Consider the following 15,569-nt stretch of genomic DNA (forward strand, 5'->3'; position numbering starts at 1 on the left):
AAGCAACTTCCTTAGCTTGTCTGTGCCTGTTGCAACTGTGCTATGGCATGATGAGAGCTTTTAGTGGGACTAGAGGAGATGCTCGTGGCAGTGGACAGAGACAACTCAGGAGGTTGGAGAGAAAAGAGTGCCACTTTGCTGGACCATGTCTCCCCTTGCCTTGTTGGACCCTGCCTTCTCCTCTCCCCTCCCATCCCTTACATAGCAGGGGAGGATTCTGTGAGGGACATGCAGAGGGTGGCCAGGTAGCAGGACATGGGGCACCTTGCCCAGCTGTCTCCTTATCCCCTGGTGCTGGAGGAGCTATGTCAAGTGGCAGTGCTCTGGATGCTCACACTTCTCTCCTCCAACGTCTCCTCAGGTCCACTGCTGTTGCTCCCAATTTTCTATAGCAGAATGAGAACCAAACCAAAGGTCCTGTCAGCATGTATAGAGTGATGGCAGGCCAACTGTGTAGTGTGGGCAGGGCTGAGAGCTGCCACCCACCTCTGACCACAGCCCTTTCTTGCAGTTTGAGTGGTTTTTCTGCCTCTGGTTCCTTGTGGAACTTTTCTGACCCAGAAAACATGGATATATGAATGAAGGGTGTGCAAAGCAGTTGGTTTATTGTTTCTTAATCCATTCTGGCTGTTCCCCTAAACCTCTGGTAGACCATGGTCAGCCAGCTCACGCCTGTCCCTGGCAGGGCACAGAGGTGGCAGGGGCTATACTGTCACAATGGACATGGCCCTAGATTATAATTAAAAGAATTCTATATTGTGGAATAAAAGTTTTAAAAGAAGCATGAGGAGTAGTATTCAGTGGGGAGAGAGTTGTGGGGCAGGACCAGGCACACTGGGGAATGCTGGGACCTGCTAGGACAGGTTGGCTGAGGAGAGCAGGAGGAACTAGTTGTACACAAGATCACCATGGGCAAAGGAGCCTGTTGCCACCTTTTGGGTATCACTCATAAGGCCCCCACGCTCTTCTGGAGGTGCCTGAGTGCTGATGCTGGTGCCTGCTTTACTCAGCCCATGGAGCTTGGGCATGGCTGTGTTTGCACTGCAGTAGCTTCCATCTCTTCCTCTTTCTTGGGCTGAGACTCCCCTTCTCCTTCATAGCACCACCACTGCAAAGCACTGAGCCTGGAGCTCCTGCCCATGGGCCTCTTCATTGCAGGAGCACCCCCACAGACATGGTGCTTCACTGGCAGCTCTGTGAGAGCCTGACTGCGATCCTAGTGGTTGTCTGAGCTGTGCTTTGCTCTTAGATGTTAATGGGACACTTCAAACTCTGATCTAAAAACCTTCAGCTGGACTCTGTATGACTATTTGTGGTCAATTCCACTATCCCATTCCTTCACTGCCTGTGTGCTTTTCCCTACAGTTTTCCCTTATACTGAAGCTGCCCAGGCTAAAGGTACCTCTGGGGCAAGCCTGGCAGAGATCACTGCTGCTGGTCCCAGGGAAGGGAGCTTGAGTGCGAAAACCCATGTGCACCTGCTGGTAACAGAATCACTTGGTACTGGTTGCAGCCAGTCCTAGCAGCGTGCGTCCTTCCAAAAAGCCTGTGAGTGGTGCAGGTGAGCATTTGCCAACACTGTCCTTGCGCATTACATCTGGAGATAGAACCACAGCATCCTGGCCTGGTTTGAGTTGAAAGGGACCTTAAAGCTCATCCAGTTCCAACCCCCCGCCATGGACAGGGACACCTTCCACTAGACCAGGTTGCTCCAAGCCCCGTCCAAACTGGCCTTGAACGCTGCCAGAGATGGGGCAGCCACAGCCTCTCTGGGCAACCTGTGCCAGGGCCTCACCACCTTCATAGGGAAGAACTTCTTCTGAAGAGCTCATCTCAATCTCCCCTCTGTCAGGTTAAAGCTATTCCCCCTACAAGCCCTTGTCCAAAGCCTCTCTCCAGGTTTCTTGTAGCCCCTTTAGGCACTGGAGCTGCTTTAAGGTCTCCCCTTAAGGAGCCTTCTCCAGGCTGAACCAGCCCAGCTCTCTCAGCCTGCCTCCATAGCAGAGCTGCTCCAGCCCTTGCAACATCTCTGTGGCCTCCTCTGGACTCACTCCAGCAGCTCCATGTCCCTCTTGCATTGTTGCCCCAGAGCTGGATGCAGGACTGCAGTGGGGGTCTCCCCAGAGAGGAGCATAGGGGCAGAATCCCCTCCCTTGACCTCCTGCTCACACTCTGGGGATGCAGCCCAGTTCTCAAATGCTGTGGAAATGCCACGGTGCCACTCAGCATGAGGCATGTGCCAGCCAATGCGCAGGAGGCTCCGCTGGAAAGGCTGATTCCCAGAGGTTTCTGACGTAATGAGGCAGCAGCCTTTGGCACTGGTGCACCTGTTAGTGCCGCTTGGAGCACAGGGCTGCAAGCCAGCTCCAGCCACAGGGCACCAGCACGGTGGGAAATGGCTCGACAAAGAGTGGGATGTGCCACTCCTGTTGTGTGACTGAAACATTCTTCATTCCCACTCCCACCAAAGGTGTTTGTGTTCTCTTGGCCACAGAACTACATGAAAGGGCCTGGCCATGGTGTGGAAGACCCAGGAAAGGAAACAGCTTGGGAGTGCCAGGAGGTACTCGCACTGTGGTACTGCTACCCGAAACTGTAGATCCACAGGCACAGGGCTAAGCCATGAGCATGTGTCACACATGTTTTAATGGAGATGCTGGCAGTAATGGTCACACAGGCTTCCAAAGAGCATGTGTACCTGCTGATGTGCATTTGCTGCTCCAAGGATGGATGGATGGCACTCATTGGGCAAGTGAAGCTTGGGAGCAAGTCTGGGGATAAAGGAAGCAGCAAAGTGGAGCAAACACCATCTGGGTGCTCCAGTCCTTTAAAACCAGCATGGAGAGACACAGAGGCTCCTAGGAGAAACCAGGAGAACTAGAACTGAGAAACACTCCAGGAGCAAGTGTAGCGGCAGGAACAGAAAACCAGAACGTTGCCTTCTGTCTTATAGTTGTGAACTGCAGGGGGAGAACTGGGACGTTTTAAAAGCCACAGAATCCCAGACTGGTTTGGGTTGGGAGAAACCTTAAAACTCATCCGGTTCCAACTCCTTCCACGTGCAGGGACAAAACGCACCCATGCCCCAAGTGCTCAGTGGATGCAGCACCAGCCGTTCCCACAGCTACGGCCGTATGACCTCCAACGGGGCTGCCCTTTGCCGAGCGTATGAGGGGAGGGTCAGAGCGGTGCCTGCACGGTCCCGCCCGGGGGGGTACCCAGCCCTCGGCAGGACCGTGCCCGCCGCTGTTCCAAGGCGGGGCCAGGCGCTGGGCCCAGCGAGCCGCTGCGGACCAGCCGGCTCTGCTCGGGCGCAACCCACGCCCTCCTCGCGCGGCTGACTGCCGCCACCGGCCCACACCCGCCGCCGTTGCCATGGCACCGCGCTCCCACAAACCCCGGCCACTCAGCGGAAGTAGACCCAGCGGCAGGACTACGGCACGAGAAGTAGTTCCGTGGTGACGGCGGCGCTGAGAGCGGGAAGTGCAGATCGGCGGTGCGGAGGGATCTGCGGTAACGGCGCTGTGTGTGAAGTACCGCCGGCTGGTGCGGCCCTGCCATGTTCAAGAACACGTTCCAGAGCGGGTTCCTCTCGGTGCTGTACAGCATCGGCAGCAAGCCGCTCCAGATCTGGGACAAGAAGGTGAGGTGGGGCCGCGGGAGCAGCCTCCCAGGGCGTGCCTGGCACTGTAGCTGATGGGGCCGCGCTCGGGTGGCCGCCGGTGCCTGAGCCGCCAGTGCGAGGTGACCGGGACCCCCGGGCTGTTGGTTGTGGAGGAGAATGTGTCCGCGTCACGGGGTCTTCTGCCGTTGTTGAGCAGAGCGCTGCCAGGGCAGCAGCCAGGCCGGGGTCCGAGGGCTGGAGCAGTTCTGCTCTGGAGACAGGCTGAGACAATTGGGCTTGTTCAGCCTGGAGAAGGCTCTGGGGAGACCTTATTGCAGCCTTCCATTCTTAAAAGGGGCCTGTAGGAAAGATGGGGCGAGGCTTTTTAGCAGGGCTTGTGTGACAGGATGAGAGGTGGTGGTGTTAAACTGAAAGAGGGAATTCAGGCTGGACATCAGGAAGAGATTCTTTACATTGAGGGTGGTGAGGCCCTGACCCAGGTTGCCCAGAGAGATGGTGGATGCACCACTGATGGAGACATTAAAGAGCAGCCTGGATGTGGATCTCATCAGCCTGATCTAGATGAAGATGAACTTGTGTGTTGCAGGGGTTGGACTAGATGGTGGACTGATCTCTGGCCCATACCCCTAAACCCTAACCCTTAACCCTAAACCCTTACCATCTTCCAGCCCAAACTGTTCTATGATTCTATGCAGCGGCTTCCCCAGGAAGCTGGATGTAACTGCCATGGGGCTCTGCTCTCCTGCTTGACACACTTTAAACAGGCTTACTAAAGGCATTCAGAGGTGGGTTGTGTGGTGGCTTTTGGGGTGTATGAGAAGTCATGAGTGTTTCAGCTATTTGTTTTTTCACTTTCTGTCTGGTTCTAAAGGGGTTCTGTTGAGGGTCCCCTGCCTTTCCTGGGGTATCTCACATCGGGGAGCCCTGATCAGGAAGTTTGGAGGTGATGAGACCTGTTGCTTCCTCCCCTTCACAAACCACCCATGGCTGTGTTGCTGCCTAAAAGGGATTCTGCAAAGTGCTTCTTGCACCTTCTGAGAGGAAGCTTTCCTCTCTGAGATGATGAGCTGTGTTTAGTTACCTCTGCTTGAACCTGACCTGAATTTCTTGTGATTTCAGCAGGAGTGAAGGCTTTTGAGGCAATTCAGCAGGCAGCCATGTTGTTTGACCTCGATGGGCTCATGGGAGCATTTACAGGTCATGGAATAGGGGACAGGCAGCGCAGACCCACCCCATTTCCCATCAGTGGGGTACCCATGCAGCTCTGTAAAGAGCTGGGCTGCCTGTCATAGCCTGGCTGGGTGCATGTGCATGCAGTAGGGCTTTTGCACCAATATTGGGGACTTTAAAAGAGTGCCAGCAGCTTATTTGGGTGGTGTGAGGATGGGATGCATTAAAGACTCTTAGACGAAAGCGATGTAGTGTGCCTCCAGACTGGATGAGGCCGTGAGCAATCTGGGTACCTTTCTGAGGTACCTTCCAAAATGAATTGTGCTGTGCAGGGTGACGTGGCTGCGATGTGCAGCTGGTGGGGTTGCCAGCAGGAGTTCTGCTTGCAGGGTGGACATGGGCAACACTCTGCTCTGGTGCAGTAGTTCCTGGGTTGGTCAAAAAGACAGTCAGAAAGGTCCTCAAGCAGCAGCTGGGTGTGCAGGCTGTTTCCACTGCCTGCTGTAGGGCTTTCATGTGGTAGTCTTCCTCACTCACAGCCTGAAGAAGCACAGCCAGCTTAGGCAAGCTTGTTGTGAGGACTGCCATGCTCACAAAAGTGTGGTGTGAAACCAGAGTGGGCTTTTTGATGAGTTTGCCTGTAGATATTGGCACGGCTTGCTCTTTTACCTCACTTTTCCATTTAAAGGAGTTGGGTTGGTGGGTTTGTAATAGCTTGGGCATTCCTATTCTGACACCTTTGGTGTGTTTGCAGCAGCAGGAGGGATGCTGTCCCGGGGGATTCTTGCAGGACTGAAGTGTCCAGGCCTTGGGAAGAGTGTGGTGACTGTCCCACTCTTTCTGCAGGCAGAGGTTCCTCCTCCAGCCTTGTGTGCAGAGAACCAGTAGCTGCTGGGCTGTGCTCTCTTGTCCTGCCTTCAGTGTCTGTTACGGAGACCTGTGTGCAAGGTGGTTGCTGTTTGCCTTCCAGCACTGTGTTGTTCTGAGTCCTCTGTAATTCCTTCCACATCCTGTCACCATGGTCCCCTCCACAGTGCTTGGTAACACACTGACCAGTCTCCAGGGGACTTGCAGACTTTTCTGCAGAGAAAAGAGGGGGAGCATTTGGATGGAACTTGTCAATCCCATTGATCCTCTTGCTGATTTCTCCATGTTCATTCTGCTGGCGTGTTGATGTGCGGTGTCATCAGCAATTTCTGATGCTATGGGGAGAATTCAGGGTCAGCTAGTGTTCACCTGCCTGAATATCAAACATCACCAGGATGTAGATAGCAGTTTCCCTGATGAGCATGGCCAGGATCAAGTACCTGAAATGCTGTGGCAGGGTCTGTCTTGCAGCTTTCGTCTGACTGTAGTTCTTTCACACAGCATCCTTGTCTGGGCTGCCCCAGATCTCTGCATCATGAAAACACAGGCCATGCTGCTTGCTCATTCCTGAACCTGTGTGCATCAAGTGCTACAGCAGAGCCAGGTAGCTCCTGCTTTTGCCTCTTGTTATGCCCCTTCTCCCTCCCTGGGGGACAGAGGTTGGCACAAAGAGCCTTGTGCCTATTCTGGATGCAGCAGTGGCTTTGAGAAGTGCTGGCCTGTCCTGAGTGAAGCGCTGTACCCATGCCTACAGTAGTCTGGGTGATGGCACTGGCCCTGTTTCAGCTTGCTGTTGCTGACATAAACACAGGCTGGGCATACACTGAATGGAGCAGCCCTGAGGAGAAGGACTTGGGGTGCTGGAAGATAAGAAGCTCCCCATGACCCGGCTTCAGTGTGTGCTTGAGCCCAGAACTACGCCCGTGTGCTGGGCTGCATCCCCAGAGTATGAGCAGCAGGTCAAGGGAGGGGATTCTGCCCCTCTGCTGCACTCTGGGGAGACCCCCACTGCAGTCCTGTGTCCTGCTGTGGGACAACAATAGAAGAGGGATGTGGAGCTGTTGGAGTGAGTGCAGAGGAGGCCACAGAGATGCTGTGAGGGCTGGAGCAGCTCTGCTTTGGAGACAGGCTGAGAGAGCTGGGCTGGTTCAGCCTGGATAAAGTTCCTTAAAGGGAAACCTTAAAGCAGCTCCAGTGCCTAAAGGGGCTACAAGAAACCTGGAGAGGGGCCGTGGACAAGGGCCTGTAGGGACAGGACAAGGGGAATGGCTTTAACCTGACAGAGGGGAGATTGAGATGAGATCTTGGGAAGAAGTTCTTCCGTGTGAGGTTGCTGAGGCACTGGCACAGCTTACCCAGAGAAGCTGTGGCTGCCCCATCCCTGGCAGTGTTCAAGGCCAGTTTGGATGGGTCTTGGAGCAGCCTGGTCTAGTGGAAGGTGTCCCTGCCCGTGGCAGGGGGTTGGAACTGGATGAGCTTTAAGGACCCTTCCAACCCAAACCAGTCTGGTATTCTGCAATCTCTTAACTGGGGTTGCTGGCAGCAATGCAGGAGTGAGCCTCCAGAGGTCGGCCTTGGACTGTGGTGTCCCGTCCACTGGGGTGGGTGGCTGGGCCTGGGGAGGATGGCTCCTCGCTGCTCTTCCTCTGGCCTTTGTTATATGTGACGCGTGTTGCTAGCACCAACAGCAGCCGCCAGAAATGTATGTCTTCAGACACAAATGTCTGAAGCTGCTGCTCTCTCCAAACTCTTCAAGGTTTGAGCTTTGTGTCTGCAAAAAAATGCTTTTTCAGTTTGTCTTTAGACAGTGGGTAACTTCCCAGTTATCCTGATTCAGAGGCTATTAGGCATTTGAAGTACTTTTATTTTCTGTGAAGTCTGTTACCCTTTTTTCCAGCTTCAGAAATACAGCTTCTTAGGCCTAGGATGGCTAGAGAATATTGGCCAAGTAGAAATGCAGAATCTTTCACTTAGACTTCTAAATTTTTCTGCAGCCTTTTCTCTCTGAGTTTCCATGAGGTAGGAGGAAGCCGCTGAAGACCAGGAGCTCTTGCTGAGTAGACACTGTGAGCATGTCATGACTGTCCCTCATACCCTGTACTGCGCAGGGCTGGCAGCTCTGCCTGATGGAGCTGGACATTGCCTTTTGCTGTGAGAGCTCACTGAGAAGGGATGCCAGAGCTAGAGGAGGAAGATAAAGTGCTCCTCTGGCTGTGACCAAGTGTGGCCCTGTCAGGGAGGTGGTTCCTGCAGCAGACAGGTTAGCTCAGCGTGTGTCACAGACCTGGGCTCCAGAGGGAGCCGAGAGGCTGAGCTGGGGTGTTTCACAGGATCACAGAATCACAGCCTGGTTTGGGTTGGAAGGGACCTTAAAGCCCATCCAGTTCCAACCCCCTGCCACAGACAGGGACACCTTCCACTAGAGCAGGTTGCTCCAGGCCCTGTCCAGCCTGGCCTTGAACACTGCCAGGCCCTTGTCCAAGGCCCCTCTCCAGGTTTCTTGTAGCACCTTTAGGCACTGGAGCTGCTCTAAGGTCTCCCTTTAAGGAGCTTTCTCCAGGCTGAACCAGCCCAGCTCTCTCAGCCTGTCTCCAGAGCAGAGCTGCTCCAGCCCTTGCAGCATTTCTGTGCACAGCTCCACGTCTGTCTTGTGTTGTTGCCCCAGAGCTGGATGCAGGACTGCGGGGGCAGGGGGATCTCCCCAGAGAGGAGCATAGGGGCAGGATCCCGTCCCTCACCTGCTGCTCACGCTCAGGATGCAGCGCTGGGGTGTGGGGGTGTTCTCCTCAACAGACCTATAAATCCCTGGGAGTTGCTTTTGTTACAAAGGAGGGATCTGGTTATCCTAAGGATCCTCCCTGTGAGCTTAATGTTTTCTGGAAGTATCTGTCGCGCTTGAGGCAGTGTTAAGAGCAGCTTGGCATGCTCAGCTGACTCTCATCCTTAGCAGCAGCACATGTAGAGACAGGTTGGGTTGTGGGCTGCTCACAGGGCTTATCTCTTTCTTCCAGCAGATTTGTGCAGTATCGCCCACGTACATCCCTCTGAAGAACTGAAATGTGAAGATGAATTGTTAAACCTTTAAATCATTTTGTACCTTATCACTCAAACCATCCCATTAGAAATTTAATGCATCCTATGGATTAGCAGTGGTGATAGGTACTGCAGAAGTTAATTCATGGAGCCGGAAGGAGCATTACCATTTGCTGATCTAGCACTGGGAAAGAGCAGAGGGCTTAATTAGCAAAAGTGCTTTTAAATGGAGATAAATTCGAGGGGAAGTGAGGTGCTTCATTAAAACAATAAATCCTCAGCCGCTGGGATTCAGCCACATTGCTTGTGGAGAAAAATGAATTTGTGTTAGTCCTGGCCTCCCTGAACTTTGTGGGCAGCTGGCTGCATCCAAGTAGCCAAATGCCTGTGCCCCTCAGCAGAGCAGACGATGCTTCTGCACTTGTATGTGCTAGAACTATGATGAATTCTAGCCAGGCTTTCATCTGGCTCTGCTCTTCCACAGAGGCAGCCAAGCATGCCAGCAGTATGGACCAAGACCCCCTTGGTGACCCATGGCTTCTAGTGACTCCCTTTGCTTCTGTATTGCTTTTACTTATTTTTACGCTTTATCCCACTCTAGTTTGATCTTCCTCTGACACTTTAATGTTTGTTTATTTGGGCATCTAACATGAGGCTGGAGTCAGTGGTGTTCACTGTAGCATGTCTGGATAGACCAAAGTCTTGGACTTTATCTCCATGCAGCAAGCTGGGACCTAAACTCTTGCTTGGAGTCCTGGCACTCTGAGGCAGTGAGCAAAGCCTTGGAAACAGGGATGGCCAAAACAATGGGAGCCAAGTGAACATAGATGGGTCCTCCTGGGATGTTTCCCTCTCTCAGTGGAGCTCTGGGTGCCTCTTGTTTCCCTCTCAAGTAAAGGAAACCTGTGCTGTTTGCCCTGATTTCTTCCAGGTGCGCAATGGCCACATCAAACGAATCACTGACAATGACATTCAGTCCTTGGTGCTGGAGATTGAAGGAACTAACGTCAGGTAGGAGAAGGCATCTTATTTTGCCCTAATGTGCCCTGGGGGCTTGGCCCTGGAGCAGAGTGAAAGATGGTGGTGCCCAGCAGACATCTCCTTCAGACTTGACTTCTGTCTCTTTCTCAATAAATTGAAGAATAGTTTCTGGGGTCAGATGCCTGCTACCCTTCTGTGTAAGGCACTGTACCACACTGTACCAGAGTGCCTTTCCCTGGATGTGCTTGGAGAGCTCTCTGTCATCCTCAGTGGGGCTAAGGGAAAAATAATAAAAACAAAATCCCATTATTTTTCCATCACTTGGCAGGGGGGAAAAGGCTGTATTTGAATCCCAGTCCCCTGTCAGTGCTGCCAATTACTGAGAAAGCAGCACTCTGCATGCTGCATCTTTTATTGTCTTAGGCCTGCTCTGCTGCTCTCCCCATGTGACAGCAGGAATATCAAAGGCAGATGTATGAGGGGAGTTGCTTGTGGTGCTTCGCTCCTCGTCTTCATCAGCTGGGGAGAGTGACTCCAGCTCTGCCAGTGGGTTCAGCCTCTCCAGGGCTTCTCCAGGGGCCATTGGAGCAGGGAGCTCCTTATAAGGGCAGTGGAGGCTCCTCTTATGCAGCCAGGCTGAGACTGTGCTTCCCTTCCTCCCGAGACGTGTTGATGCAGAGTTTGCCAGGAGTGATGTGCGCAGCTAGGGCTCACCACTTCTGTGTTCCCAGACTCATAGGGCACACGGGGCCTCTGCTGTGCTCTGGAGGGCTCTACCTGTTCAGTCAAGGGGAGGAGAAGGTTGCATTAAGAAACAGCACTGACATGGCTGTGAAACTGGGGAGGTGAAGCTGTCCAGGAAGGTGGTTCATGCCCTGGGTGAGAAAAGTGGGATTTGAAATGCATTCTTTGAGCCTTTTATCTCGCTTTCCGTGCAGCTACCTCTGAAGCTCTGCCTCCCATTAAAGGAAGCGCTGGTTCTTGCTGAGATCTTATCTCTTTTTGCCTGCCCTCCAAGATTGCATTAGGTCAAGGGAGTGACTTGGGCTGTGTGCTTTGTGCTGTGTGAGATCCTAAAGCGTTTTTCTGTCCTCTCAGTACGACCTACATCACATGCCCTGCGGACCCAAAGAAGACCCTAGGCATCAAACTACCTTTCCTAGTGATGATCATCAAGAACCTGAAGAAATACTTCACATTTGAAGTGCAGGTGAGGAACATGCAGTGGGGAGGCCCATCCAGGGATAGGCGAGGAAGGTGCCAGAAGGCTGCAGTCTTACTCTGGAGCTCAATCAAGACAGCGAGTAGTCTCCAAAACAGTTTTGCTTCCTTGACCATGTGATCATAGTATCATGGAATAATTTGGGTTAAAGCTGATCCAGTTCCAACCCCCTGCCACGGGCAGGGACACCTTCCACTAGACGAGGTTGCTCCAAGCCCCATCCAACCTGGGCTTAGGCGCTGCTAGGGATGGAGCAGCCACAGCTTCTCTGAGCAGCCTGTGCAAAGGCCTCACCACCCTCACAGAGAAGAATTTCTTCCTAAGATCTTGTCTCAGTGTCCCCTCTGTCAGGTTAAAGCCATTCCCCATTGTCCTGTCCCTACAGGTCCTTGTCCAAAGCCCCTCTCCTGATTTCTTGTAGCACCTTTAGGCACTGGAAGCTGCTCTATGGTCTCCTGGAACGTTCTCTTCTCCAGGCTGAACCAGCCCAGCTCTCTCAGCCTGTCTCCAGAGCAGAGCTGCTCCAGTGTTTGGAGCATCTTTGTAGCCTCCTCTGGACTCACTTGAGCAGTTCCATGTTCTTCTGTTGTGTTAGATCTGCTATGGGGACATCACTCAGCTCTCAAGCATGTTGCTGCTATTACTGAAAAAGGGTCTGTTGTGAGTTGAAAATACTTCTGCTGTGACATGAAGGTGGGGGAGAGCCCCCTCTGAGATGGGCAGAGCCTGAGTCTGGAAGAGCTGTTGTCTTGGGGAGCTGGGGGCCCAGCTGCCAGGTTCAGCAGCCTCACTTCCTCACCCCAGGTCCTGGATGATAAGAATGTTCGCCGACGTTTCCGAGCAAGTAACTACCAGAGCACAACCCGGGTGAAGCCCTTCATCTGCACCATGCCCATGCGGCTGGATGATGGCTGGAACCAAATCCAGTTCAACTTGTCAGACTTCACACGCCGGGCCTATGGGACAAACTACATTGAGACCCTAAGAGTTCAGGTGAGCAGAGGCATGGCCTGCCCACACACACCCATGGTTGGTAGTCTTGCTGCCTTGCTGTAGGTTGGGAATCTGGGCTTAGCCCTGACCTGATCCTTTGTCAGTCGTACTCTTTACAAAACAGTGTGGGAAGGAAGCAAAGACCTGACTGAGGCAGCGGAGGTCTTGGTGCTGTGTCACTTCACTGGACTAGACTGGGATGAAGAAGCCCATTTCCATCTTGTTTTTCTTGCTGGATGTTGGTTAGGGTAGGAGTGGCAGTCCACCTAAAGTTCACAGCAGTGTGCAACGTATCCTGCTGGGGGAAGGTCTGCTGGGAATTAGCTGTGTGCTGCCTTACTATCCAGACAGCCACTGGAGGAGTGGGAGCCTGGCTGGTATAGAACCAGAGTGTCACAGGCTGTAGGTATCCCTGGTCAAGTTTATTTCCTAGTGTGTATGGAGCCTTCACTGAGCACCCTGGACAAGAGCCGACACAATGTTTGTTCCTGCTGAGGGCATGAAGTTCCATAGGCTAGGGATTCATGTTCCCTGTGTCCAGAGGTATGCATTACTTTGAGGAATGCCCATGTGCAGCATGTGTCTGTTCTTAGTGTGGTGGGACTGCTGCAGTTCTGAGATGGACAGGCAGTCTGTGAAATGCCTGTCCTCTCACATAGCCATGAGGAGGACTGGAGTGACTCCTTTGCTGCCAGCTGATCGTGGAGGCAGTACAGACTGGACAATCTCATTCCTGACCTCAGGGAGGCCGTGAGGAGAGAGTGTTAAAAATGCAGCAAGCGGAGGCTAGGAGTGTTCTGGCAAATCCTGCTGTCAGGAGAGAAGCAGAGGTGGGTTCACAGCAAAGGACCCTCTAAGCAACTAAGGCAGATATCAATTTGAAGAGATGCCAGAGCTTGGCCAAATCTCTTGAGCCAGTTTCCATCACTGGAGATCATCTAGCGCAAAATAGGGGGCATGGGCCACTGTTTCTTCTGTGATGCCCTGTCAGATTCAGAGAGAGGCAGTGAGGTCTCTTCTCCATCTGTTGAACCAAGGAACCCAGGCTGTTGCATCACAACACAGCTGGATGTGGAGATACCACATGGAAAATGGACTGACTCTGTTTTGACTCTCAGATCCACGCCAACTGTCGCATCCGACGGGTGTACTTCTCTGACCGGCTGTACTCGGAGGACGAGCTCCCAGCTGAGTTCAAGCTGTATCTGCCAGTCCAGAACAAGGCCAAGGTGAGCTAGCCCTGTGCAGGCAGGGTGGGAGCACCAGCTGGGCCAGGCTAGCATTCCTATTCCTCCTCCCACTGCCTCCGCAATCCAGAGTTCCTTCTAGCAGCTGAACCCTTACAGCTTTAGCCATCAGCCCAGGAGGACCGTCACTGCTGGCAGGGTGAGCCATGTGTCGGCGTGCCTCGCTGAGTGACTTTCCTGTCAAAGCACATAGACGTCATTCCCATCTAGGAGTAGGGTGAGCTGTGCAGCTGCTCCCCATGTCCTTCCTTTTCATGCTGGAGGGCTCTGGGCAGGGTGGCAGCCTCCCAGCACCTCTTCAGAGCTTTCACTGGTGACTCAGCACAGCAGCTTTGCTCTTCAGAGCTAGCTGCAGCTCCACACTTTTATTCCAAGAGAGATGCTGTTTGTGTCTCACATTACTCCCCTCTCATCTCTTCCCTACTGAGTGCAGATGGTGGTGCTAAGAGGGAAGGGAATAAGCAAGGTTGTGGCTGCCCAGCAGGAGAGGCCAAGCTGTGCCCCACTGGTGATGGGAGAGGAGTCCCTGGCATATTGGCAGCACTCTCGAGGACTGTGAGGAAGCACTCTCTTTGCCAAGACCAGCTTGTCCCAGTGCAGGTGCTGCTTTTAGCAGAGAAGATTTCTGAACAGAATTTCAAGGAGCTGAGGGAGGATGTTGGATGCTGGTCTCAGTGGGAGGTAGAAGGGAGTTAACACTGTGACTGTACGTCACCCCTTTGGGGAGCCTGTCACTGCCCTGTTGGCAGTGCAGCCTCCCAGGAGTGTTTGGCGAGTGCTTGGGGCCCTCCCAGTAGCATTGTCTTGGTGTTGCCAAGTCTGCTAAGTGTCTCCTTTCTTCTCCCTGCTCTGTCCAGCAATAAGACCACGTTGGGAAGAGATGTGAGAAATGTTTGGGGTCAGTCCCAAAACAAAAGCAGGTGGAAGAGAAGGCCCTACTGAGACCAAGTTTTAGATCAGCTCACCTTGCCTACGGTAACTTTGATTCAGCTGGTATCCCTCTTCTGGACAGCACACAGTTAACCATGTAACAGCTCTGGGACTACTTTTTGGTGTGTGGATTGTACAGAATCAGAGTTTTCTCAGCTGTTCCTAAAGTGCTGAGCTCCAACACTGCAAGTGGCCTGTTACTGATCTTGTGTTGCACAGAGGGGTTGCTCCAAGTGGCCACTGTGCCTCCAAGGAGGAGATTCAGCAGGAATTATGGGGTTAAGTGTGCCCTCTTGAAGACACCAATGTTATTTTTTTTTTTTTAAATTCCATTGTTTTCCATCTCTTGTTTTATATGTGCTCTCAATATGGTTGTAATACTCGACTCTTGGAAAGTTATTAAACACTGGACTCTAAGTCTGCTTCTGGCTTTTTTCTCTTTTGATGGATCCTTTAAGTTGCACATATTAGCCCTTCAGAAAGTGCTGAAGAATTTCTTTAGGAACCCAGATGTTAGAATTTGCCTCTGAATGTGACTTTGATTGGCACCCTCACTGTTCAAGGGATGGCACAGACATGAACAGCAGCAACCTAGAGAGAGGAAAAATAATAAGGTTTCCACAGAGGAGGAAGAATCTGTCTTGAAAATTGTGGGACTCTACCTATGACAAAAACTCATGCCGTTAACTTCTAATCCATGGGAATGGGTTTTTCATTCCCTTCTTGAAGCTGTTGTCGCAGCAGTGACAAATTGGTCTTAATCTGCCTATTAGGGCACAGCTCTGCTGGCTGTGTAGTTAACCAACTCAGCCCAGCTCTCATCCAAGCCTTTTGCAGCTACTTATAGCAAGAGGCTCACAATAGTCTTCCAGCTGCCAAATTGTCCTTTTCCCCAGGGATCAAAGGGGAGATTTAGCAAAGCAGCATAACAGGAGCGGAAGTCTTTTCCTGTGCTGAAGCTGCCCTTCCCTGCCTCAAACCAATCTGCCTTTGTTGTGGAAAGGCTTTCAGAGGGGAAGCTGCAGCCCTCCTCCAGTAACAGAGAGTCTGGGAGCAGCTGGTGCCTTTCGTCCCTGGACGAGGCTCCCCCAGCTACTCTTAGGGGTAGGTACCGAAGGCAGGTCCTGATCCTTCCCTGGTGCTGGGCTGTGCAGTTATTTGGGAAGACTTCACTGTCACTATTGTCCATAAGACAAAGCTAGTCTCTCTCAGGAGCAAGAGAGCCTGTTGTGGGACATCTGGGCTTAATCCTGACCACTGACTCTCCACCTGGTTTAAAGTTTTGGTATGTCTGTACCCTTACAATCAGCAGCTCCTCTGTACGGACCCTGCTTTATCTCTGTGGCACCTTTAAAGCTAGTGGGCTTTGACCTGGATGTGCTGCCATGTGATGCTGGATTGCAGTTGCAGAAGGCTTGCTGGAGGAGACCCTTCCAATTTTTATAGCAGCTGAGTAGCATGGTGGCTCTAAGGAGCCAAGACAGGGAAGCCCACGTGGGCT

General features: G+C 52.6%; 2 protein-coding genes across 3 annotated transcripts in view; one reads left to right on the plus strand and one right to left on the minus strand.

Moving 5' to 3' along the window:
* Positions 1 to 15,569, minus strand: part of EDC4 (enhancer of mRNA decapping 4) — a 227,228-nt gene that overhangs the window by 210,028 nt on the left and 1,631 nt on the right. The gene's annotated exons all lie outside the window — the stretch shown is intronic.
* CFAP20 (cilia and flagella associated protein 20) lies at positions 3,501 to 14,490 on the plus strand. 2 transcript variants are annotated; one of them, XM_061468900.1, is made up of 6 exons: positions 3,504 to 3,643; positions 9,627 to 9,706; positions 10,775 to 10,886; positions 11,703 to 11,891; positions 13,010 to 13,120; positions 13,996 to 14,490. In XM_061468900.1, the coding sequence occupies exons 1-6, from the start codon at positions 3,560 to 3,562 to the stop codon at positions 13,999 to 14,001; spliced, it is 582 nt and encodes a 193-aa protein (XP_061324884.1). In that variant the 5' UTR covers positions 3,504 to 3,559; the 3' UTR covers positions 14,002 to 14,490. The 2 variants fall into 2 exon arrangements, with proteins under 2 accessions (XP_061324883.1, XP_061324884.1); XM_061468899.1 differs by lacking the exon at positions 13,996 to 14,490 and having other exon boundaries at positions 3,501 to 3,643; positions 13,010 to 13,129.

This window comes from Pezoporus flaviventris, unplaced genomic scaffold (assembly GCF_033815535.1).
Source record: "Pezoporus flaviventris isolate CSIRO_AGI_PZ_B2104156 unplaced genomic scaffold, CSIRO_AGI_Pfla_v1 ptg000054l, whole genome shotgun sequence".
Classification (NCBI taxonomy): Eukaryota; Metazoa; Chordata; class Aves; order Psittaciformes; family Psittacidae; genus Pezoporus; species Pezoporus flaviventris.